This window comes from Numida meleagris, chromosome 13, assembly GCF_002078875.1.
Source record: "Numida meleagris isolate 19003 breed g44 Domestic line chromosome 13, NumMel1.0, whole genome shotgun sequence".
NCBI lineage: Eukaryota > Metazoa > Chordata > Aves > Galliformes > Numididae > Numida > Numida meleagris.
The window spans coordinates 6,666,743-6,690,463 of record NC_034421.1 but is presented as its reverse complement, the minus strand read 5'-3'; the positions used below and the strand labels follow the sequence as shown (position 1 = coordinate 6,690,463).

The 23,721-nt window shown below is 56.4% G+C and overlaps 2 protein-coding genes across 4 annotated transcripts in view; both read right to left on the bottom strand.

The window, feature by feature from the left end:
- The window catches only part of TRAF7 (TNF receptor associated factor 7), a 29,294-nt gene extending 27,492 nt beyond the window's left edge, over positions 1–1,802 (bottom strand). For both annotated transcript variants that reach the window (XM_021411301.1, XM_021411302.1), the window contains exon 1: positions 1,645–1,802. The gene's annotated coding sequence lies outside the window, so the exon portion shown is untranslated. The remainder of the gene's footprint in view (positions 1–1,644) is intronic.
- On the bottom strand, positions 2,908–23,721 carry RAB26 (RAB26, member RAS oncogene family). Of its 2 annotated transcripts, none has more exons than XM_021411305.1 (9): positions 23,613–23,721; positions 21,607–21,717; positions 8,041–8,082; positions 7,384–7,450; positions 7,250–7,302; positions 6,435–6,500; positions 5,953–6,009; positions 5,661–5,737; positions 2,908–5,533 (listed from the first exon to the last, which is right to left on the bottom strand). In XM_021411305.1, exons 2-9 carry the CDS (start codon positions 21,712–21,714, stop codon positions 5,431–5,433), a joined length of 573 nt encoding a protein of 190 aa, XP_021266980.1. In that variant the 5' UTR covers positions 21,715–21,717; positions 23,613–23,721; the 3' UTR covers positions 2,908–5,430. The 2 variants fall into 2 exon arrangements, with proteins under 2 accessions (XP_021266980.1, XP_021266981.1); XM_021411306.1 differs by having other exon boundaries at positions 7,384–7,455; positions 8,046–8,082.

Genomic DNA, 23,721 nt, shown 5'->3' with positions numbered 1-23,721 from the left:
TCTTGCTCCTCTTTAAGGCACGGGGAGAACAGTTCCTCCATGCTGCTGCCAGCAAGCACCATGCCTGAGCTGTGGGATCCAGGAGCTGTGGGATCCAGCTGCCGTGCACACCGTGCTGCCCTGCTGCTCCCACGCTGTGCTGTGCCCACCCTGCAGGACTCACCGCTGGCAGCCCCCGCACAGCAGGGCCCGGCAACACGCCACCATGATCCGGTTCCTGAGCTGCAGGCAGGCTTCCTTTGGTCAGAATGCCTCTTCCGCTATCTGCGTGCGTGTGTGTGAGTATTGCTCCCCAGTGATGTAAATAGAAAGGCATGCGGAGCAGTGGGCGACATGTAAATTCGGCTGGAAAATCCCACAGCTCAGCCAATCCTCACGCTGCCCTGCAGCTTGGCCCTGGCTGCTCACAGACCAGAGAGATTCGGTCTGGTTAAGAGAAAACAACCTGAGCATGCACTGCTCTGTGTCTCCGATCTGAGAAATCTGCAGGGAAAGGATCATCCACCATTCACACTGAAGGGAGTTTGAGTGTCTTGCCCTCTTTAGGTAGTTCCCAAACTGTTCATAATACTGAATATCAAGCAGCCCAACAAAGAGTGATGCAGTCTGTGCTCACAGAGATGCTCCAGGGAAAACCAGTTAACTAACTTAACTCATTGGCACAGAAAGGAAGAGTATTCCCAGGCCACTGAGTGGGACCTTCAGTGAGGAGCAGCACGTACCACCCAGCACAGGGGTCCATGTCACAACAGCCTCCTCCAGGCAGCTGCTATATCCCCAGCCAGCCCCAGAGTTGGGGACATGGCCAGCATGGACCTCACTGCCCATGGTGAAGGAGTGCATAGGAGGGATGACATCAGGCATAAAACAGGGAAGGAAGAGATGTGACAGCCTGAGCATGTCCACATTACCCAAGTATTCGGTTAGGGAAACCAGGATTTGCTTTCAAGTGCCTTCCTCCTGGCACAGCTGGACTTTGCTTCAGAAAGCGCCAGTCTGGGCTACAAGGGGCTGGAAGATGCTTCAGGATCAGCCAATGCTCAGCCCATGAGGTGACTGCTGAACACCACCCAACTTCAGCCACAACTACAAAATGTCTGGCACTCCAGACCAGCCCACCCAGAGCTCTCTGTGCTGCTGTGACCAGATTTAGCCTGGGTTTTCACAACCCCACCTGCGACAGAAGCACTCAGGGGCACCCCAGGACTCAGAGGGAGCCTGCAAGGCAAGCAATGTCAGCCTGCTGGGGTAGGAGCAAAGTATTGGGCCCCATTGCCAGGTGAGGAGTAGAGGTGCTCAGAACTGCTCCCCCCGAGGGCAGCACAGCGCCCAGCCCCGGCCTGCTGCCCCCAGCCCAGACCCCGCTCTCGTACCATGGTTTTCCTCGGACTCCTCGGCCCCAGCAGAGCCTGAGCCGCTGCCTCTGAAAGCACAGAACAGCCACGGGTCTGGAAGGCGCCCACGCTTCCACACAACAATGAGAGTAATCGCTCGGGAGCGGTGACAGAAATCCACCACTCCATGTCCCACTCTGCGTGTGGGGCCCGCAGCCCCCGCCCGGCCCGGCCCAGTTCCTCCCAGCGCTCCCTCAGCTCCGCGCGGCCCCGCTCGGCTGGGAGTTCTCCCCAGACCCGGTCCCCGTACCTGGCAGAGGCGGCGGCCGGAGCGCCGGCACCCGGTCCCGGCACATCGCGGCCCCGGGCCTCCCTCTTCCCCGTCTAGCGGCTCAGCTGCCGCCCGAGCCAGTAGAGCGGCGCTCTGCGCTCTTTGGGACTTGTAGTCCTGCCCGCCCCTTCCTAGCCGCGCCGCTGCGGCGCTGGGAATACAATTCCCAGCAGCCCTTGCTGCACAGCGCTGATTGGCGCTCCCGCAGTCACTCTGCGCTACAATCACTGTTGCTACTGGCTTCGCTCGCCGCCCTGCGGGAGCCAATCGGAAGACAGCAGACCACGCCTCGGGCCACGCTGCGCCGCGCGGCGCCATTGGAGAGAGGAAAAGCGGCGACCAATGAGCTCTGGGAGAGGCGGGACGGTGATCACCTCAGCTGCTCGCGATTGGCTGAGCGCATTGGCAGCCTGACCAATAGCGGCAGGGAGATATGTATAAATTCTCCAGCGAGCTCTTGTTTCGGCCTTTCCCGGCGTGAGGTGAGTGAACGTGGTTGTGGGTGGTGGCGGGCACCGTGAGGCGGGGCGAGCCGGGGATGATTTCTGCCTTTCTGACACCTCGTCTGAGGGCAGCGGGCGGCCGCGGCCACTGCTGACGCTCTGCGGCTGAGGCTCGCGGCCCAGCGGTGGGGCTGGGCCGGGCTGTGCGGCTCTCTCTCACCGCGCTGCCTTCTCTCCTCAAGACCCGGCGGGAACCGGATGGCAGCGGCCTGGGGAGCAGTGAGAGCCTGGGGCTTCTTCTTTGGGGCCGGGCACGCTTCTCCGGCTTCTTCACGGAGCTCCGAGGTGGGCACGTGCGGCGCGCTGCTCCTGAGCCGCCCCGGGAGGCGGGAACTGTGAGGGAGCGCGAGGGGCTCCGCGCGGAGCTGGGGCTGCTGTCACCGCTTGGCGGCCTCCGTGTCTCCGCTCGGCCTGGTTTTATGGCTTACAGATTGAATAAAGTTTTCAGAAGACTTGAACGTTCGCTTGGGTTCCTTCTGTGCGTGTCTTGAAAAACTACAGACCGATTCGGACCTTCGCCTCTGGGCGCACGGCGGGTCAGCTTATTCCTTACGGGAGCACGTGCGCTGTAGCTCACGTGGCCCACGTGCCCTCGGTTCTCGCTGGGTGCACTGGGAGCACCCGAACCTACTCTGGTAATGGGGGTATCCGAATAAGATCAAGAAGGAGCTTTGCTATTTAGATGATTAACCAGCTGGGGTATGTGCGGCAATAGCCAAAATACCACTGTAGCCACAAAGGTTATTAAAAAAATTTATTAACGGGAGTGAAACAAAAGCTGTAAACGAGAGCCAGCACAAATGAGAAGTGCGAGTGAGGCCGCGTCCTGGGGCCTGTGTGGGTGCACTGAGCAATCCTCCATCGCTTGGTGGCAGTAAAAGCCCATGTAAAAAATGGCTGAATCTGAGGAAGGGCTTCAGCAGCGAGGTGTGTGCAGCACTGGGGAGTTTGTGGCAGGGTGGAGCTGGGAGCTGAGCCTCACTGAAGTGTAGGTGTGTAAGGAAATTGCGTACATGCAGCTGTGATGTTTCTGCTGCATTGCTTAGGTCCTGGTAGGTATATTCGAGGAGTAGTATTTGCATCTCCCCTATTAAAGGTATTTTTTTTAGATTGCTTTTGGTCCCACTCTAAAGAACCAAATCAATAACTGCCAGCTTTTTCTTCAAGATGCTAAGATGCAAGGCTTTCCTGCCTGGAGAAGAGGGGAGTGTCTGCAGGGACTGGCAGCACTGGGGCAGGAGCTGCTGTTACGCTGCTAAGATTATTCTGAGAACATAGAATACCAAAGGCGGGCTTGGGAACAGATCTGGGTGTTGGAGCTGCCTATCTGCTGCTGCTGTTCTGTGCCTCCAGAGAGATCCCCAGGAGCTGCACAGCTGGGATACTAAAGTCTTCCCTCAGCAAGGTCGGGGGCTGCAGAAAGTTCCACTTGTTTTTTTTTAACCTCAGCTAGCAGGCATGTGCTACAGCACAGAATGAGAACGGAGGAAGCTGTTAAGCAGCTTCATGTAAGGAACTGATCAGGTTGCAGCCGCAGGAGCACACCAAAGCTCAACAAAGCAGCACAAAACTGTTGGACAGGTTTCCACTCACTTCTTGATAGTGCCTGGTCAACATGCAGGGCAGCTGCAGGGGTGCTTGGAGGCAAGAGAGGAGGCTGACTCTGCTGAGGCCAGACCAGGCAGGGAAGGAGTGACAGGAGGGCTGATAAACTGGAAGCCCTGGCTGCTGTTCCCCAGGTCCTCCATGCTGGCTGCGAGCAGGGAGCAGGCGCTGCCTGGGGATGCACAGTGGCAGGAGGCTGCACGCTGCAAACATTCCCCCAGGAACAGGTTTTTAACAAAAATAATAAAACTGAAAGACATTTCTCCCTAAAAAGCTATTTATGAAAAGGTTTATTTTGGGCTCTGTGCTATTATTGTGCTGGACCCATTTCAGCAGTAGTTCTGCACGCTGCCTATTTTACTGCAGCTCCGAGGGGTCTCTGCTGTCACTGCCTGCCTGACTCCTGTGCTGAGGGTCCTTGTGCCCTTTGGGAATACTGCTGCAGCTCGAGCTGGCACAATGAGGGGCAGCTGCTGCACTCACTGCTGAGAAAGCTGGTGTGTTGGAGGGTGTGTTGACTTAAGTGGTCCATTTAGGGCAGTGCAGGGAGGCTCAATGCAGCGGGCACCTGGTGTCAGTGCATGTGGAATTGCTGAATAAGAAAACTGCCAAAGGCCAAACATGTAATCCAAATTTGTACTTGGAAGTGCAACTTGGAAAAAAGCAAAAGCCAAATGCTTGGCACAGACAAAAGGGGTGAGGAGTCCATTGAAGAGAGCTGGCAGAAAAGTCTTAGATCTGTACAATCAATGCCTACAGCACTCCTCATCTTTCTTCTGTTAGAAGAAAGAGCTGTCCCAAGAGAACTTTGGAGATAACAAAGCATTGTTGCAGTCTAAAAATGCAATCACACTGACATAAAGGCATTTAGAATAAGCTGCAGAACATTAGCTTTCTTCTCATTAAAGTACTAGAAATGGCTGTAGTAAGAGAACCAAAGCCTTTACCGAACAGATAAACAGTCAGGAGATTTCTGTACGACAGGTGTGTTTGCAGGAGCTCACTCAAACAAACAGACATCTAAGCTCTTGTCTTCTGCGGGGAAGAGGAGAAATCTTCATCGAGGAGGTATGTTACAACACGGGAAGGACTGACAGACAGAAGTAAGCAGCTACAAAGATGGTTGCCTTGAAAACAAAGCGTTCCCGCATGCCCCAGGCCAAGAATCTGAACAGCTGAATTCCAGGAATCTGGGAAAAGGGAATTCAGGATTTTTCCTGCCCAGATGTTTGGTGGGGAGAAGGCACTCCCCCACATCATCACTGCTAACACTAACGCATCCGAAGACACTCGGGGCTCAGCGCTGTCACTGCTGAGCAGGTGCAGGAACCCATCGCTCCAGAAGGAGCCGCAGCTGCACTGGGAAGTGGCTCTGGGCAAGGCAGGAGCGGAGCAGTCAGGAGGGAGAGGTGCTGCTTCCCTGCAGGGACTGAGCACCTGCAGGGCAGTGGGTGCTGCGGGGCTCAGGGAGCGGCTGTGCTGCAGCACGGCCAGCCTGGCGCCGGCCCGAGGAGCTGCTGCTGGTTTCACCCCCCGCGTCTCAGCTCACCTTTTACGCAGATACAGACACAAGACAGACATGCACACACTGTCCACGAGGAGAGAGCGCGGCGCACGAACACGTGGCGTGAGTCTCTGTACAAATGCACCGAGCACATCAGAACCTGCAGCAGCCGGAGCCTCTCACTTCCTTCTTCACGTAGTCGTGGAGCTTGAATTTGGGCTCGTTGGGCAGCTTCATGGACCTGTGTTTCAGTTCTCTGCAGGAAGGGGAAAGCACGTTACTTCTCTGCCCACACAGCCTGCTCCCGAGCTGTGTGACAGCAGCCCCTCCGCAGTGACCGGTGCTGCGTGCCGTCCTCCCCACAGCCGGGACCCCCCCCTTACTTTGCGATGGCTGTGAACGCTAATTCCACATTGAGGCCGCTTTTGGCGCTGGTCTCCATGAAGGGCACCCCATACTCCTGCAGGACAAGGCGACATTTGTACTGAGTTTCAGAAGAAATGTGGGGACAAAGAACCAAAGAGGGCAGCAGAAGGTTAAAGGATGAGCAGCTGAGGGAGAAGTGAGTGAGACAACGGATGAAGCCCGCTCTGCAGTTATCCCCATGGCTGCTGTGCTGCCCGCCCAGTCTGAAAGTAACAAATACCCCCATGCAGGAAAGAGAACCTCCTATACCTTAGCCAGTTTTTCTCCATCTTCTCTTTTCACCACTCTGTCCTGGGCTGAATCCACCTGCCAACAGCAAAAGAACAAAGGGAGATTATTTGGAAGCTCAGCATTAGAAAAGCTCCATGCCCCAGGAAAAGTCTCATTTCCTCGCATCAGCAGAAGCAGAAACGCTCTGGCAGCAAGGGGGATCTGGGGCTCGGATCTGCAGGGTGAGCACAGGACACTGCTTCCATCTCCAGCACCTCAATTCAATGCAGCATTCCTGGGAGGGACCCTGCAGCCCGGCAGCACGCAGGGCAGGAGCCAGCTCCTGTGCACCAGGAGGGAGATGGGCAGGAGCATGGCTCTGGGGATGAGAGCATCCCCCCCGGGGACAGGTGGCCACTTTCTGTGCTGGCCCAAGACCTGCAGCTGTGTGGATATGCTGCACCCACCCCTGCCCACATCCACAGCACCCTGGCAGGTCCGGCTCCATGGGGTCAGCTCACCTTGTTTCCCAGTAACATGAGGACCACGTCCTGCTGCGCGTATTCGTGAATCTCTGTCAGCCATGCCTGGAAGGAGACAACCAGAGATGGGCTGCAGTGAGATGGGCTCCAGGAATAGGAGGAGGCAGCTGGAGCTGCCCAGCCCTGGGCACTGGGTGCCATGCGTGGGGAACGTGTGGGTCTTTAGGGAATGAGAGGCAGCGGGATGTGGTCCTCTCCTCTGCCCGGGTTTGCTGCTAAGGCAGTGGGGCAACGTGGGGATGCATTGGAGCAGAGCTGGGACAAGGGAGCACCTCGCTGCTGGCAGCCAGCTGCGCCCATTCCCCAGGACCAAGTTCTTCAGCTGGTGCTGTAATTACACACGGCATAAATCTGCCACTGAACCGAATCCATCGTCCCTTCTGGTTTCCAGGAAAGGGAAAATGTTCTCTGCATGTCCTCGGGCATCTTCAGCAGCAGCCCCTCAGCAGCTGCCAGCCGGATGTGGGGCACCGACCGCAGCCCTTTGGGAATGACCACGGCTCACACTGCCGGCACGCACTTCCCACAGTACCACCTCCCACAGTGCCACCTCTGCTCCAGGGCAGCACCGGCCACAGCTCCTTCCAGCTTTCTTTTTCCCCAGGCTCCCCAAACCCCGCTCATCTCCAGCACAGAGCATCACGAAGGCTGCCAAATCCCCACACCACCTGCAGCCAGAGACCCGCGGGTTTGCTCTGAGCACCAGCCAGGGCTTCAGGAGCAACAGCAGTGCCCCAGAAACCCGCAGAGCTGCCCGAAGCCATCAGGAGCAGACCGGGAGGTGCCGCACGTACCTGGATGTTGTCAAAGGATGCCTTGTTGGTGACATCGTATAGCAGGAGCAGGGCTGCAGAGAGAGGAGCAGGTGTTAGTGCCGGCACCATGCTGCGCTCCCTGAGCCCCCCAGCCCTGCTGGGCACGTGCTCACCGTGGGCATCCCGATAATACGCGTGTGTGACACTGCGGAAGCGCTCCTGGCCGGCCGTGTCCCAGATCTGCAAGGCAGAGGAGTGGGGTGAGAGCATCATGCCAGCACTCAGAGGATGGAAACAGCACACAACCGTGGCACAGTGCAACCCCACAATGTTTCTTCAGCATTTTGCTTCTAACAGCAACCCAGGGGCTGATCTATTTGCACGTGAGCAGTTTGCAGCTGCGGAGGAGCTTTCTGAGGATGGTAAAAGGAGAGGTGACAAGTGCGATAAATATGTAAGCTGCACTTCCCTGTTCCTCAGCACATCCGACCACAGGGACATGGTGTGTGACAAAGGGCTCGTGACCTCCATCGGAAATCGACCAGTGGAAGGATGCACGGGGACCGTGCACTGAATTGATCCAGCTTTAACACAACGATGTTTCCAGAGCACTGAGCTGCTACTGGGGGAAGATGGGCGCTGCTGGCACAGCTGGGCTGCACATGCACACACGTTCACATCCACATGCCAAAACAGCTGGCAAAGTGGGGACACGATGGCAGCTTCCAAGCACGGGATGGAGATGGGACTCTTAGGGCTGTCCCCAGCCCTGTGGCTCCGAGGGGTTTCACCGCACCCTGAACACTGTGGGCACAGCTCTAGGAACGCACCTGCAGCTTCACCTTCACCCCGTCCACAGTCAGCACCTTGTTCTGCAAGACAAGAGAAAAGAGAAGCAGCGCTGAGGCCGGGAGCTGCTGCCCCGCGCCAACTCCGCCAACGTATTGATGCTGATTTTCTCTCCCCCTTTTTTAAACTTGCACAACGCAGCCACAGTGCTTGTTGGAGCAATTTGCACAGCGAGAGGATCATTTCCTGTGTCTGCTGCAAGTTACATCTGTTTGGATACTTAAATCTTTGTGTCTGCAACGCTGATTTAATGTGGTGCGTGGCTCGGGCTGGACCACCTCTGGCAATAAATTAATGAGTGCCAGCATCCCATCTTAGCAGCCTTCAAAAGGCACAGCTAACGACTCCATATTCAGTTAGCAACTTGTACAAATCTCTTGCTGCCGCTTTTGTTGCTCTCCCAGCAAGCACTGGGCTGGGTCCCCACAGCCACCTGGGGAGAGGTGATGCCCTCTGTGCCCCAGCCGGGGCCAGGCAGTGGTGCTGGGTGTCCTCTTCCCACGTAAACAACTGCGAATAACAATCCAGCAGCTCCCACAACAACACCAGGATGCTCAGCAAATTAATTGGCCCCAACAGCAATTGCTTTGTGGACCAGCTCCAAGGTGAGCTGCGAGTCATCACCACGTGATGTGCAGCAGCAGCGCCCGGCCAGGCAGGCACAGGATGCACAGATATCCCTGGCACCACCAACCACAGTTTTCCTATTTCATGCCACGTACTCCCAGGCAGCTCCAGAACCATTTGCCAAGCAGCAGAGCACCACTGGCTCTTTGGGTACTCTGTTTCAGAGCCCTACTGGAGCCAGCAGAGCTGCAGGACGGGCACGGTGAGGCACTCAACATCCCCAGTGCCCGCAGCCCCATGGATGGAGTTAACCAAACCCAATCCTAAAGATACAGCAGTGCCAGAGCAAGGAGCAGAGATCCACTGAAATTAGCACAGTAATTGCTGGGATGTGATTAAAAAAGCCCCAAGCAATGGTGCATGATGCTGCCAGGTGGGACGGGTAGCAGCACCTGCTGTGATGCCAATCCCATTGCTTTCCATTAGAGGTGGAATTGCAGCTCCTGCGTGGCCGTGAGGACGTGGATGAGGAGGATGGCGTGGAGGGAAAAAGCACACTAAATTTACACTGTCTGCTGAAGCGGGCACAGGGAGATGAACATGGTTTATAAATACCTTCAAAGGCAGTGATGGAGACGAGGGAGAGGAGTGACTCACAGCCCATGAGGGGAAGAAGTGGGCAGCCCAGCTGCGGCCGCAGAGAAGGGGAAAGGGAATGGTGCAGGTGCACAGCTGGAGCTGCTGATGGAACTGCTGCATTACAGCTTCAAGCAGCACCGGTGTGAGCACCTAGCCCAGCCCGGAGCCTCTGCCTTCCTAACAAAGCATCAGCACATTTGCAGTTTGCCTTGGTAGGATGTAAAATACCTTGCAATAATTGCATGTTATTTTTCCAGGATGTCTGCTCGTTTCTTTGTTGTAATCAGCCGGCTCTCACTAAATATTTCATCGCACAAACCTCATTGCTCGACGAAAGGAAAACATTTGCCAGCAGCCACAGGTGATTTCCTGCAGGCGACAGCTTGCAGCTGCCCACAGCGGGACAGCTCAGGGACCTGCAGAGCGCTCCCTGCCCTGCAGCACAGCTCAGGATGATCCAATATCCCAGCCAGGCTGCAGATAACAGCTGTGCCCCAGCACTGAGTGGAGGGGGGCAGCAGCCCAGGGTGCACATGGCTGCTTCTTGACCCTCCCCTTGGTGAGCGATGCCCGGAGCACAGCTGTGGGTTTGGAGCACAACAGGCAGCGGCTGTGCTGCAAACCTCACCCTGCAAACTTCACGCTGCAAACCACCTTGCGAGTGCCGACACCTCATTTAATGCCTGTCCTCTGAAGGAGCTTAATTAAAAGAAGGCGAGCAACAGCAGGATTCACACTAATTACGACTGCCCTACATTTTGGGTTGGAGGAGGATTCCTAAGCTTTATTACCATCTGGAAGAGCAGTGGGGAGCTGTGCATCAAGGTGCTGCTGGGCCAGGCTGGGGGAAATGCATGAGTTTGCGAGGCTGCAGCATGAAGCTGATACTTTTGCTCATCTACTGCAGGACAAACTTGGGGCAAGTGAAGGAGCACTGCACTCGAGCATGAACTCACACAGCGCACTATGATAGAGGCAATGCTTGCAGCAAAGCTGGCTGCACAACTGAGCTCCGGTGTCGCTCTCTGCATGTTTTGGAAAGCAGTTCTCACACGGCCTTTCACATGGGCTTTGACGGTGCTGCTAAAGCATTTTCTAGCAGGGGTTACAGTGTGGAACACTCAGAGTGCCTCTGTTGCAGGAACAAGATGTTTGTACGTTAAATTGTCCTCAGAACATCAGATAGATAAAGCTGGAACCTTGCAGATGCAGGGGCAATGCAATTACTGAGCAGACAGACCTCAGTGATATGCAGCGTTACCCACCCAGAGCTGCACCCATGGCGTGGTCCCACCCAGCACTGCCATTGGGAAGCAGAGGAAGGGAAGACCCACAGCTGCTCCCCACAGCCCACTGCTCCCCAGCACTGTGCTTGCAGCTGCTGCTGGGGCACTGCCCGCTGCAGGAGGTCCCACTGGGAGCCATGTGCAGTGCCCACCACGGCCAGAACACCAACTCAGTCAGCGATTGTAGGGACAACCCGACCCGGTGCCCTTGGTCTCTCTGCAGCTTTTCTGCACATTAGCTCATTAATTAATTAAAGCCTTATGCATTCAATTGGATACATGGATTAATTCGCTTCACAATTTAACTTGACAAATCAAAAGCTGCTCACTGCAACCTTCCAGCATGGGGAGGGGGAGAACCCCCTCTATCTCCCCCCAGCACACCCGAGGGCTCAGGGTAACCCAGCCACAGCATCACCTCGGTGCACACCGACGGCACGGGGACACCAATGGCACAGGGACTCTCAGGGATGGGGACACGGCCACTCCCTGAGGACACCATGGCAGGGGCAGGTGCTGAGCCCAGCCCACTGCTGGGACTTCAGCCACAGGGTGGGCACCACTGCCACCCCTGCATCGAGGCTGGAGTGGAAAGCCACCAAATGCCATCGGTGCGCTCTGAAGGCAGACCCCAAATTCCTGCCCCAGCCGCTCGCTAGGCACAGACACCCCACAGCTGAGCAGGGCTGCACCTACAGACAGACAGACACACACCGACTGCGAGAGTGGTGATGGGAATGGATGAAAGATCAATATGGAAAGCTGCCCAGAGCAGCAGGACACCGCAATTTGCTCATTAAAACCCTGAAGCTTCCCCAGGGCACACACACGTGCTGCCAGCGAGCTCAGCACCTCCAGCCATGGCAGCCCGACTCAGGGCAGCACAGGGGCTCTGAGAGCAGCCCTGTGAAATTCAAGAAGCCTCACGGGTGGATTTTGAGACTGAGGGAAAATGAAAAAATCCAATCCCTGCTCATTTGCAGCCCAGGATGGCAGTTTTTCCATGTTTCGGCACGCAGCTCACACTGATAACACGGTACTGAGCTAGGGCACGTGGGATGCTCTAAAGGAGGAAAGATTCCAGGTGAGAACATGTCTCATACCAGAATTGCTGTCACCATGGCCCTGAGCATCACTCAGCCCCAGAGCATCCCTCGGCCCCGCTCAGGGCCAGCCCTGCAAGGCAGCTGGCTGTAAACCTCCTGTGGTGTCTGATGGGGGAAACACACAGCGAGAGAGCAGCAGGCGAAAGTTGCTCACGGATCTGAAATCAAGATCTATTCGGAAAGATAAATACGAGCTGGGAACAAATACTGAAGTTCCAACAACTGCAAACAGACACTAGAGCAGCACGAGCAGTGCTGAGCCCTTACCGCAGCTTCACACGAGCCCTCAGAGTGATGGCAGGTTGGTGTCCCCACTTCGTGGAGCAGCAGATGGGCACAGCACCAGGCAGCACCCAGCACCAGGCACGGTGCAGGGAAGGAGCCGGCCGGCTCCTCTCCTCCAGGTCCACGCACACTACATTAAAGCACAATTAGCATCTCCCCAGCTGCCAGTCCTCCAGCAGATAAGAGTCAATCCTCTTTTTGGAGCAGATACACCAAAGAATTAGGGGCTTATCAGCTTCTATTCACATCAGCCTGCACATAAAAGGCTTTTCTGGCAAGAAGCAGAGAGATGCGTCTCAGGGACAGATTAGGGGTAAGAGGATCTGTTGAGGATCATGGGTTTTACAGTAAGGCCCTGCTCTGCTCCTCAGCATCCTCCCCCCAGAGCTCCCCTTCCCAGCCCAGCAGTGCCCATGGGATGAGCACATTGGGATCTGGGAGTGTGGGATGCTCCAGAGAATGGCCCCGAGGAGACGCAGGTGGAAGGGGCTCATCCCTGCATCTCTTCCACTTTATCACAGAAAAGAGATTTTCAAAACATCCATGCTGACTTCCCAACCAGGAGCCTTGGAAACAAAGGGGCAAGGATGGCTCACACCAATCCGTGCCAACACCGGAGATAAGTAACGCAGTGCTCAGAGTATTTATCTTCATTTTCTTCACCAATGACATAGCATGCTGCAAAGCAGAACAGGAATCTCTACAGCACATTTATTGTGGCATCAATTCTCACGTACAACGTACACAGCACCTGTCAATGCTACGGGGATGAAAAATGGGTCATCAATTAACGCTGTACAGGAAACTGTTTACTCTGCTCCTGAGGGAAAACAAAACCTTGCATCAGTTTTTGTGTCAGAGAAGCATCGGAAATGAAACAATCTGCTTTGTTCAGCATGTCTGTACACCAGCCATGGGGTGGGGAGCAGCCCCACGATGAGCACCCGTGGCCCTGATTGTTGTCCCAATCCTTGGTTCGGGGTCCTGGGAATCAGGGTCCCACCTGAGCCCTGCAGCCTTGGGGCTGCTCCTCTGACCTCGTGCGGTCGCTGCTGCAGGGCTGTGCCTTCAGTGCAGGGGATGTGCCCTGGCTGGGTGGAGATGTGCCCAAGGGAGGTTCCCTAGCTCCAGCCACCACGGCAGGCAATTAGCAGGGTCTGTAATTGCCGCTGGAGGTGCAGCCAGGCTTCCTCCTATCTGGCACTCAAAAGGATGGAAACCTGCCTGAAGTTTCAGAGATCACTTTGCAATCTAATTAAAGGAAATCAGGTCTAAGTGTCCAGCAGAAAGCATCCTGGCAGCATCTGGCAGTAACAGAGCATCTTCTGCAGACAACACTGCAAACAGCATTATTAAATAGCACTTCTCATCCCTAAAAAAAAGAACACAAATAATAATCCCACAGATCTGACAAATGGATCTGGAGCTTTTTATCGCATCCCAGCACAAACACACTTGTCCTTCACCTGCAGCCACGCCGCTGGGCAGCTCTGGGAAGCCAGGCTCCTTCTAAGCAGGAAACCTGGGTCCAGCTGAGCCTTTCAAAGGAAGGATTTAGGGAAAAGAGAGCAACTAAATGACAGTAATCCATTTTGTACGACTCCACTGAGACACCAGCAATAGCCCATACATACAAGGTCTTGGTGCTTGGAGCCCATCCCTGCTGCAAGCCAGTGCTGGGTGCACGATGGGGTTTTCTGCCCTCCAGCAATATCCCCAGCTCTTGCATTCCTGTTGCTATCAGAGCCGGCTCTCTGCAAGGTTTCTAAATCACCCCCCGGAGCTGCCAGCTGGGAAGTGACCCCAAAGAGCCCCCAAGAGGAGCAGGTGGGGGGTACTGGGGGTAGAATCCGTGGCCTGGCCCCACAGCCACGCAGGACCCGCGGCACACAGGAGGTGTTGAGCAGCGCTGCTGAGCACTGGCACACTTCAGTCAGGGAAGAAGGAAACAACACAGCTGCACACTGGTATACAGAGCCGTGATGGAAAGCAGGCTGCTCCAGTCTGGGTGTGAGGCTCAGAGCAGGTGCCCCACAGCCCCTCCCAGACCTATCCTTGGCATCTTGCAGCACCTCGGCAGCAATTATAGCGATGATGCTGTCTGCCAGGCACAGGCCGTGCTGCACCAGGAATGGAGCTGATGGGCACCTCCTGGCTCCCACAGCTTTGGTCTCCTTCTGCCAGCTCCTGCTTCCCCTTTGCTGGATTCGCCTCCGGTGCCAGCACCCTGCAAGCAAAGGAGACTAACGGCTGTCACTGAGAAAACGTTCTATCTGCAGGCAGTGAAACCCCAGCCAACCTTCAACTCCTGTCACAGCACAGACGTTCCCAAGCAAAAGTCAGATGAAAATGTCCAGCGAGCAGCCACGAGTCACAGCAAACACCAGCCCACTGCAGGCTCAGTGCATGCATGCAACCACACTGCAGCGCCCAAGGGACTGCGAGGGGCCGGGCACAGCAGGCACACTGTTGCAATGCACTGCCACGATGATCTCCATCCACAAATCATTTTTTCCCAAAACAGGCAGCTGCCCAAATCCCATACCACTGCCCCAGCACCAGGGCAGTGCCAGGGTGCTCCGGGCTCTGCTCCATGGAACAGGCATCTGCAAACCCTTCTGCAAAGAGAACTGAACCCAAAGCCACCTGTGGTCACCTCAGTGGGTTTTGCCCAGGTCCCCTGAGCGAGCTGCATTTTTAGCAGCAGTGTGACCCCACGTGTGTCAGTATTCAGCGGGGAAAAACACATATGCCATGCAGTAACGCTTGCTCAGGAACAAAGTTATTTTGGGCACTGTCAAGCACCTCTCACGTTAATTCATGCACGTTAAGGCATGTTAGTGGGTTCAAGAAAGTCCTGCACGGCACAGCGAAGCATGACATGGCACGGCACAGCGCAGCACCCATGTCCCTGCCAGCCCTTCCCAAGGCTGGCACTGCTCGGGGCCGCGTGGGCTGCCCAGCGCTGCTGCCAAAACCCACGCTCAGCTCTAAAAAGAGATGCTGTGAGTAGCAGCGAGCCCTCGGCATTTCCGCTACAGCAGCAAGCGCGCAGCAAGCGGGGCTGTGTGCACTGACGAGCCCACGCGAGCTGCTCCGACGCCGTGCAGAGCACTGCAGGGAAAATGCAAAGGGAGCCAAAGGTACCGGGCAGACACAACCTGAGTGATCCCAGAACAGGGATGGGGCTGACTGCATGCACAGGACCTCATGGGTGACACTGACCCCTGCAGACGTGTGGGTGCTCCAAGCACCGTCAGCTTGGCTTGGCTGCATTGACGGATGCAGCTCCTTTCCACCATCAGGTCACAGTCTGCAGCCATCGGTGTGATGCCGGGAAGCAAATCCCAGCAATCCCCACCCAATGCTCAGTGTCACCACCTGAGCAGCTGAGCAAGGTCCTTGCCAGCAGGGTCAGTGCACCCCAGAGAGGGACTGGCTCTGCTTGGCAGCCCCCTCAGCCTGGATGTGGGGGGGAACAATTCATGAAATGGCATTTTTTTAAGGTTCAGAGCAAAAGACACGGTGCCGATGCCAATAGCTCTCCATGGCAGGAAGAGAACTGGGAATTATAGATTCATCAAATCAATGAATCGCTCATAGATTCATTGAACCAATGAATCAATCATAGAATCATAGAACAAATCACAGAATGACTGAACGCTCCGGTTTGGAAGGGACCTGACGAACCACCACTGGGACAGCAGCGCGGTGCTGGGCTGCGTGCAGGGGAGCAGAGCCGCTCCGGCCCCATGGGGTGACAAATCCCAGCACCAAAACCCATAGCAGCACAGAGGGGCCTCACTGATCTCAGGGCCAAAGCCCAAGTGGTGCACGTTCCACAAGCCCTTCCCTTCCCGCAGCCATCGGAGCCCGCTGGCGAGGGGAGGACGGCGGAGCGGTTTCCATAGAGACACCCGCGTAAGCAAAGCTGGAAAAGCAAAAGCCTCCATTTCCCAAATGTGTCACTTGGGCATGGGAACAGCGTGGCTTAAGAGCCAGCAGGAAAGCATCCGGAGGTGCACTCGGGATTCAGCCAGGGCCCACGAGGTCCGGGCTCACTGCAGGTCCATGGCTTCTGGACACAGAACTGATGTGGGATCGTTTGCACAAATGCAGCTGAGCAGATTGCCTCCATTTAATGGCTTTGACTAAATTTAAAACAAAACAAAACAAAACCTCAGCAGATGTTCACAACGGGACTGGCTGCACCCCCACAGCGGTGCCGTGCTGGTGCTGACACCGTAGGTCTGCTCTGTGCCCTGGGTTGTGCACCGCCCTCTGGAGCCGCAGGAGCTCCTGACAAATATTACTTACAATCAGGGAGAAATATTTTCTCCCACGCAAGCATAAATATGAAATATTTGCTGTTGTTTCAGAGAAGTTTCTGCAGTCCTTCGAGGTAATGATTTGGTGCTTAGCCAGGGTTAAAAATACTCCGTGCCCCTGCTGGACAAACAGGGCCGTGGAGTGCTCTGCAGGGCGAGCACCGGGATGGAGCTGACAGGCAGGGATGGTGCAGCTCTCCTCCAGCTCTGACCAAAAGCAAAACCCCACGGGGTGGGCAGGGATGTCCTGCACAGGAAAGCCCCCACCTCCCACTGCCCGTCCTCCTCCTCCTCCTCCTCTTGCCGTGCCCCTTGCCCCCAGCAGCCATCAGCACGATGTTCGTTGTTCAGTTTCCTCGTGGCAGAGCTCTGCAGGTAAACAAGCACTTGATCTGCCCATTCCCCATTTCCATAGTAACCAGTACCCCCACCCCCCCCACCAGCCAAGGACGAGTGGACAATGGCTCAGACGCAGCTCCTTCCCTGCACTAACACAGCTCCCGTGCTCTCAGATGGGATTCTTTCTTTAAATATTTCCTTTATCCAAAGGGAGGGGAGGTTTTTTTATTTTCTATTTTCATCCAGAGGGAGATGACCATTGGCAGGCACCGCCTGTTCCCAGTGCTGGAGCACGAGTGCCAGGACACAATGCTCTGCCACCAACATACGTTGCCAAAACCCATCCCCTGCCCAGACATGAGGATGAGGGCTGGAGCCCAACTGCTGTGGCCGTGGTGTCAGCACCCACTGCACTCCCCCAGGCGCTGGGTTGCTGACTGCATGGCCAAGATCTCCAGGACCCTCCGAGCTCTGCTGCGCTCATCTCTCCCAAAGGCTCATTTACTCCAAAACGTGCTGCAGCGTGCGGGGGGCAGATAATTAATCGGCGGTAACGAATGAGTCAGCAGCAGCTCAAGGAGAGGCAGCCCACGCTGTCTCCGTGCTGGGTGCACGTGGACCCACGGCACCACACCCAGGACCCCGCTGCTGCCAGCACTCACCGTTCCCAGGGGAGCTCTGTGGGGCATCCCCCAGCCACCAGCGCCAGGACAGAGCACGCGGCCCCGCTTCCCTCCGCTTCCAAAGAAAATCCCGGTTCTGCACCACCGAATTCAATATTTTATCACAAATGAAAGATGAAAGTGAAATTAAGCCAAATTTATTCCATTAAATATTCAGACCGTTTAGACTCGCTCTGGCCCTAGTTCAATGCTTTATGGGCTGTGAACCACTCCCATACAGGACCCAGCAATGAGCCAGGGGCAGCGACTCCTGCAAAATCCGCCCCCTGCCCCCAGTGCTCTCACTGTTGGCTGGGATGAATGCAAGAGTTCACAGCTGGGTTAGGTGCCAAACCCATTCTGGGTCGTAAGAGAGCCCCTTGTGCACTGAGATCAACTTCACCTCACCGTGCAAGCTGCCTGAGAGTTTTCTTGCCCAGGCTCTGGGGCTCATGTAAAGAGCAACTCAAGCCCTTTTCTGCTTTGAATGCATTCATCTCATTTCTTTCTGTCTTCCCCAGGGCAAGAATCGAGGCTGTTGCCCACTGGGATTACCGGCAGCCCGCGGGCGTTCGCAGCTCACGGCCGTGCTGCAGAACCAGAGCACATTGAGGTTTATTATTTTCCAAATGCGAGAGCCAAAGAGACATGAATAAAACACCGGCAGCTGGGAGGGAGAGGGTGCAGCCCGCCGGGCTCTGCTCTCAGCATCTCTTGGCAACTGAGCCCTGCATGCAAATGACAGCTTCGCCTTCGTGTGATCGGGAGCAGACTGCAAAGCTGCATCCCTCTGCAAGGGAAAGGAGCAGCAGCTGAAAGCAAAGCAGGGCTCGGCTGCTTGGGAATAGTGGCTATTGGACAGGCTGCCCTGGGAGCAGGGAGCAGCTGCACAATGGTTGCTATCCAGAGAATCAAACATGAAAGAAATCAGTAAAGTAAACATGGGGTCCCTGAACAGCACTGGCCCTACAGGAGCACCAAAAGTGCCCTCTGAAAGCTGGCAGCAGGGTGGGAAGCTCTTCTGGGCAAATGGAGCCTGGCTCTCCTTACAGCAACAAATGCATAACTATAAAATCAGCAGCCAGCTTCTATTAACATTCATACAGCAGCGAGAAATGCAGAAGCAGAGGAAGAGCTGCTGGAAGGGTACACCCAGCACAGGGCTCCCTCCCAGCCCCAGCAGGGCACCGAGCACCGGGCAACACGGGCAGTGCCCTTCGGGGACGTGGGCTGAGGATGTCCCCTGTCCCTGCCGGGCCAAGCACAGCCGTCAGCCCCCGCACGGGGACACTGCACGGCACAGCGTACAAACAGAAGAGCGGCAAACAGAGGCGCGGCTACTATCTCATGCAAAAAAACCCGATCACACACCACTGATCGCACCACCGGAGCAGCACGGGGCTGGATGTAACCACAGCCCCTCGCAGCTCAGGGCCGCCAGTGACAGCTTTTATTTACCGAGCGCGGGAGCCGTTCCCAGATTAACAGCGGTGCGGCCAAGGCTGAGCAGAGCGGTCCCTGCGAGCAGGGCAGGCTCAGGGCTTCGGGGAAGCGCTCGGTGCTGGGACAGCCCACGCAGCGCAGGAGCGGGGCCGCAGCACGAGGTCTGTGCGCCCGCAGGGATCCCACTGCACGCGTCGGGAAAAGGAGCAGCAGAGCTGTTCCCTGCAGACCTGTCTGTGAGGCTGACTGACACAGAAAGCACCTCCCCGGCTCAGCGCGAAGAACCTCATTAGCGCCTCTTCCCAGGGAGAAAAGGTTCATCTTGAATTTTCTTTTATCTTCTCTCCTTTCAGGTCCAATTAGCACAGACCTCTGAATTCAGCTGTGCTCCACGGGAGGCCCCATCCGAACCTCCCCAGGTCAGCTGCCACCCATTCCTGCCCACGCTTCTGCCGCATTCCCAAAGCACGCTGTCACAGCCCCACCAGGAAAGCTGGGATTCACCCCTCTGATTCCTGACGCGGTTCTGTTCCGGGGGTCCTTTCTGCCTGAAACTCCTACAGCACGAAGTTTTGGAGCAGCTCTGGGCAGGGTGAGCTGTGGAGATGCTGGATGGGGGCTCTGGGGACCCAGGTGTCCCATGGAACCACAGTGCCCAGGGGGAGGAAGGAGACTGGTGTTCAGCACTGCCCTGGCAGCCACAGCTCATGGGAGGGGATAATTGGGCACCCATTGTCCAGCATGGGCCAGGAGCCCCAAAGCTGACAGCATCAGAGGTGTTTGTTTAACACGGGTGCGTTCCCCAGCGGAATGGGGCAGTGATGCTGGGATGGGGAAATGGCAATGACAGGCAGAGATCTGGGTGCGTGGCGGCGGCTGGAGCCTGGTGCTGACCCCCAAGCACTCCCACCATAGAACGGATCACTGTGGGATGGGAAGCTGAAGGGCATCTCCAAACTGAAAAGGCAATAGGTTTCCACTCCGTCGTGTTTTTTCCTAACGCTAACATCTCAATTTCCCCGCTCTGTTTGGAAAAGGAAACGCTGGTATTTAGATCAGCGTCCTTTTGTTTGTTTAGGAGACAATTATAAACAAACAACAAAACGTGAGAGAGGCTCTCCATAACATAAACCAGCAGGAGGGGAAAACCTAGGGGGTCATTAGGAATTTGTAACACCTGATTAAATTCATATGGATTTCTATTCATTTACATTTGCTCAGGCAGCACCATCCTTCAGCCATTTGCCCAGGCAATCCCGGAGGACACAACCCAAGGCTCCGGGTGCCCCACAGGGACCAGGTGAGGCCAGAGCAGAGCAGAGCCCATCCCGAATCCAGAGCCACCCACTGGCACACACGGGCTTGGGGGCTTCAGCCAGAAATCTGGCTTTGAATTCAGGGATGGCAAAGGAAGGGCAGTGTGACAGCTCCGTTATTAGCTGGATGCTAATTAAACACCAAACGTGCTCGTGCAGCAGAAGCCTCCGGTGCTCTCGGCCTGGAGTTCTGTAATTACGCGTTGTAATGCAAACAGCAGAGGGGCACAATTACTCGGCGCCTGCAAACAGGATTATCGTAATGGCAGCGGAGATGTACAATCACAGAACTATTTCCATGTCCCTGAAAAATGATGAGCGTCTTACCAAGATGGTAATAACGAGGTTTAGGACGTACTCCTGATGTTTCCCGCTGCATAATCCTCCCATTTCAGACCCATGTGCCTCCAGCAGCTCTATTACAGGAGTAAATTAACCCTAATTTGATTGCTGCTCAGTGGTGCTTGTTTCAGCACTCTGATCAATAGGTGACAGGTTGTAAGGCCGCCCTCGGTATCAATCACTGCCATCTGTAATACAATGCTTTCCTTTTAAGAACCCTCAAAATTCAGTGTGATTACCTTGCTGTAACACTACGGGCTCTGATCCACCACTGTTTGAGGCCCCTGGGGCCTCGCTCTGCACCGAGAGCTGCTGTGCAGGAAACGCTCCCACCTGGGCACAGGGGTAGCACTGCAGGAACAGTGGCACCGGAGCTTCTGTCTGTGCCAGACAGGATCTGTGTGGGTTTTGAATGCAGAAAGGCAGCCAGGAGGGCACGGCACAGCCAAGGGCACTGCTCTGTGTGGGCACCCCGTGGGAACGAGCAGCACAGGGACATCTATGGAGCTGATAGAGGAACCTCCAGCACCGCTGTCCCACACAGTGCTACACATCCCAGGCTGCCATAGGGAGAAGGAGAGGGCCGAGAACCATCTTGCAACCTCAGTCCATCCACTCTTCTTCCAGCCGCCGCTTCCAGATCAACACGGCCCATCACCACCCTTTGGGGCCACCAGCTCTGCTTGTCTGTTTCCAGGTCCCCCATTCAGTCCAACACCCCCACCAAACAGTGACCAGGAGAGCCAGCCACCAGATCCCAACAGAGCAGCCGAAGGCAACAGCATCAGAAAATGCTGCGTGGGCTATGGCCACTGTGCTCAGCCTGGGGAGGACGGGCTGAGGATGCACAGCCCAATCAACGGCACAGAGCTCCTGCACCGTGCCCCTAAGGTTTGCTTTGGAGATGCCTCGAGGAGCTGTTGGGTTGCGTCACTTTGTTATTGTTTTCTAACGTTGTTTTTAAAACAATGACACTGGCTTAGGGAAATATTTTCACCGGGCAGATGGTCAGAGCCAAACAGTTGTGCGTACACAAACCCACCCCAGGGCACGCAGAGGACACGCTCCCTGTTGTTGTGCAGAGCCGTAATTAGATGCTGCTGCAGCCATCAGCTGCCTCCTCTGCCCGCAGCCCCCGGGATGCTCATGGGGCACGGGATGCCAAGCTCCACACAGCTAGAGCAGCATTTTGCTGTTCCGAGGACAGCCACCAACCTGGTGCATCCCGACTTACCCTGAAGTCAATCCCCACGGTGGAGATGAAGCTGCCTGCCAGGAAGGCGCCGTCCTTGAAGCGCACCAGCAGGCAGGTTTTGCCGACCCCTGAGTCGCCCACCAGCATCACCTGCAGGAGGGAGGCAGCGGGGTTAGGAAACGTCTTCCTGAAGCAGCCCCACTGCAGCCATTATCCCTCTGCAACCCCAAAGCCCCGCCCTGGGGACGAGCAGCTGCTCAGCCCCGCTGCGCTAGGGCTGCTGCACCACTCCATGGCACTGCTCCACGCACCCGGGGCACAGCACTGCCTCCGTGAGCCCGACTCCCATTGTCCCTGCAGAAATTGTCAGCCCGTGACCAAACATCAACGATTTCAACACAGGCTCTGCCCTGGGTCAAAGCAAACCCGCACGGGAGCCAGCAGCACCAGCCAGCACCACGGGCTCTGTCACTCCACCCAGACAGGGACAGCCTCATCCACGGGTGCCTTTCCTCTGGGGCTCATTTTGGCTCCTTTCCTAGCGTGCCCCGCAGCAGCTGCCTGCTGGGACCACCCCATGCAGCTCCACTCGGAGCTGTGACACCATGAGCTCTGATAAACCCATATGTATACGTGTGGATCCAGGGGATGGGGTGAAAAAAAGTCTTTTTGTGTGTGTGTGTGTGTGTGTGTGTGTGTGTGCGTGTGTGCAAAATCTTAGTACTAAATACCAGCGCTGATTTTTTTTTTTTAAACTTTCCAACACCGGTCCTGGAGAGTGCCCGGCCCTAAGCCCACCGCTGCCAACAGCACCAGGGCCAGCTCCCAGCAGCCGCTCTGCCACCAGGAACCGGCCCCACGCCCACCGTGGGGGGCTGCTGCTGTCTGCGGGGCAGCTCAGCAGAGGGGCCGGGGGAAGTCCATCAGGTCGGGCTGGCACCAAACACAGCACAGCGTCCATCAGTGAGGAACACCCGGACACACAACACAGCCTTCTGCTACCCAGCATGGCTGAGTTTATTTGAGAAGTGAGCTCAGGGCAGCATCCATGCGGGGTCAGCTCCGTACCGGCACAGCTGTTGCACTGCTGCTGCAGCTGTACCGGCAACCACTGCCTCCCAAAGAACCGAACCCGCATCCCAAACCCTAAACATGCCATGGCCACACCGCAGGTGCTGCACTCCTGGCACCGTGCACAAATGCTTGGACCTCACCATAGCAAACATCGCCTTCCCCATGGCTTAGAGCCCCACGCTGGGTTACAGAGAGCAGTGTTGGAAATGAGATGGGCTGTGCTGTGCTGTGCTGAGCAACGGCTTCTGCCAGAATTGGGCTTGCGAGGGGCTTGTGTCGGGGGCAGGATGCAGTGGGGCTGCCAACGTTTTCGGGCTGTGGCTCGCACACCAGAACCCAAAGCAGAGAGACAGAGCCAGCTGAGCCCTTACAGGAAAGCACAAGCTGGAGACAGCTCAACAGCAGCCAGAGCAGATCCGATGCCATGCAAGGAAACAGTCACTCTCGTTTGTAACCCGGTTCTTTATGTTGGTAAAGAGGGAGCAGAAGGTTACCGTAACTAATCCAGGCAGAAAGCCGTCTATCACCACTTGCAAAAGTTAAGCAGAAGCCCTTTGGTGGAAGGCTTTGCACGGAGCCTCCTGCAGAGCCCCCGGACCCACGGCCCTGAGCCCGGTGTTGGGGCCGAGCGCCGCAGGAGTGGAGTACGGGATGGCAGCGGGAAGCGGGCGGCCACGGCACGGATGAGTGGGGAGCTGAGGGCACGACGGTAGGTGCCCCGCGGCCGCCCCATTCCCGGGGAACTTCGCCGGAGGCCGCGGGGGGGCTGCTCCGCTCCGCACGGCGAGGAATGGCACGGCGCGCCTCGGAACGGCACAGCACGGCACGGCTAGGTTTGTAACGGCACGGCTCGGCTCGGAACTGCACGGCACGGTCCCGCGGACCCCCACACAGCCCCGGGCACCCCGCGCTTTGCCCCTGCCCGGCCCTCCCCTCCCGGGGCATCCCGTTTCCCCGCAGCTCCCTGGCACCTTGAAGGCGAGGTCGTAGAACTCTCCGCTGCTGCTCAGCGACGGCCGCCCGGGCGTAGCACCGCCGTTGCGGGGCAGCTCCGGGGCGGGCGCGGTGCTCCGCGAGGCG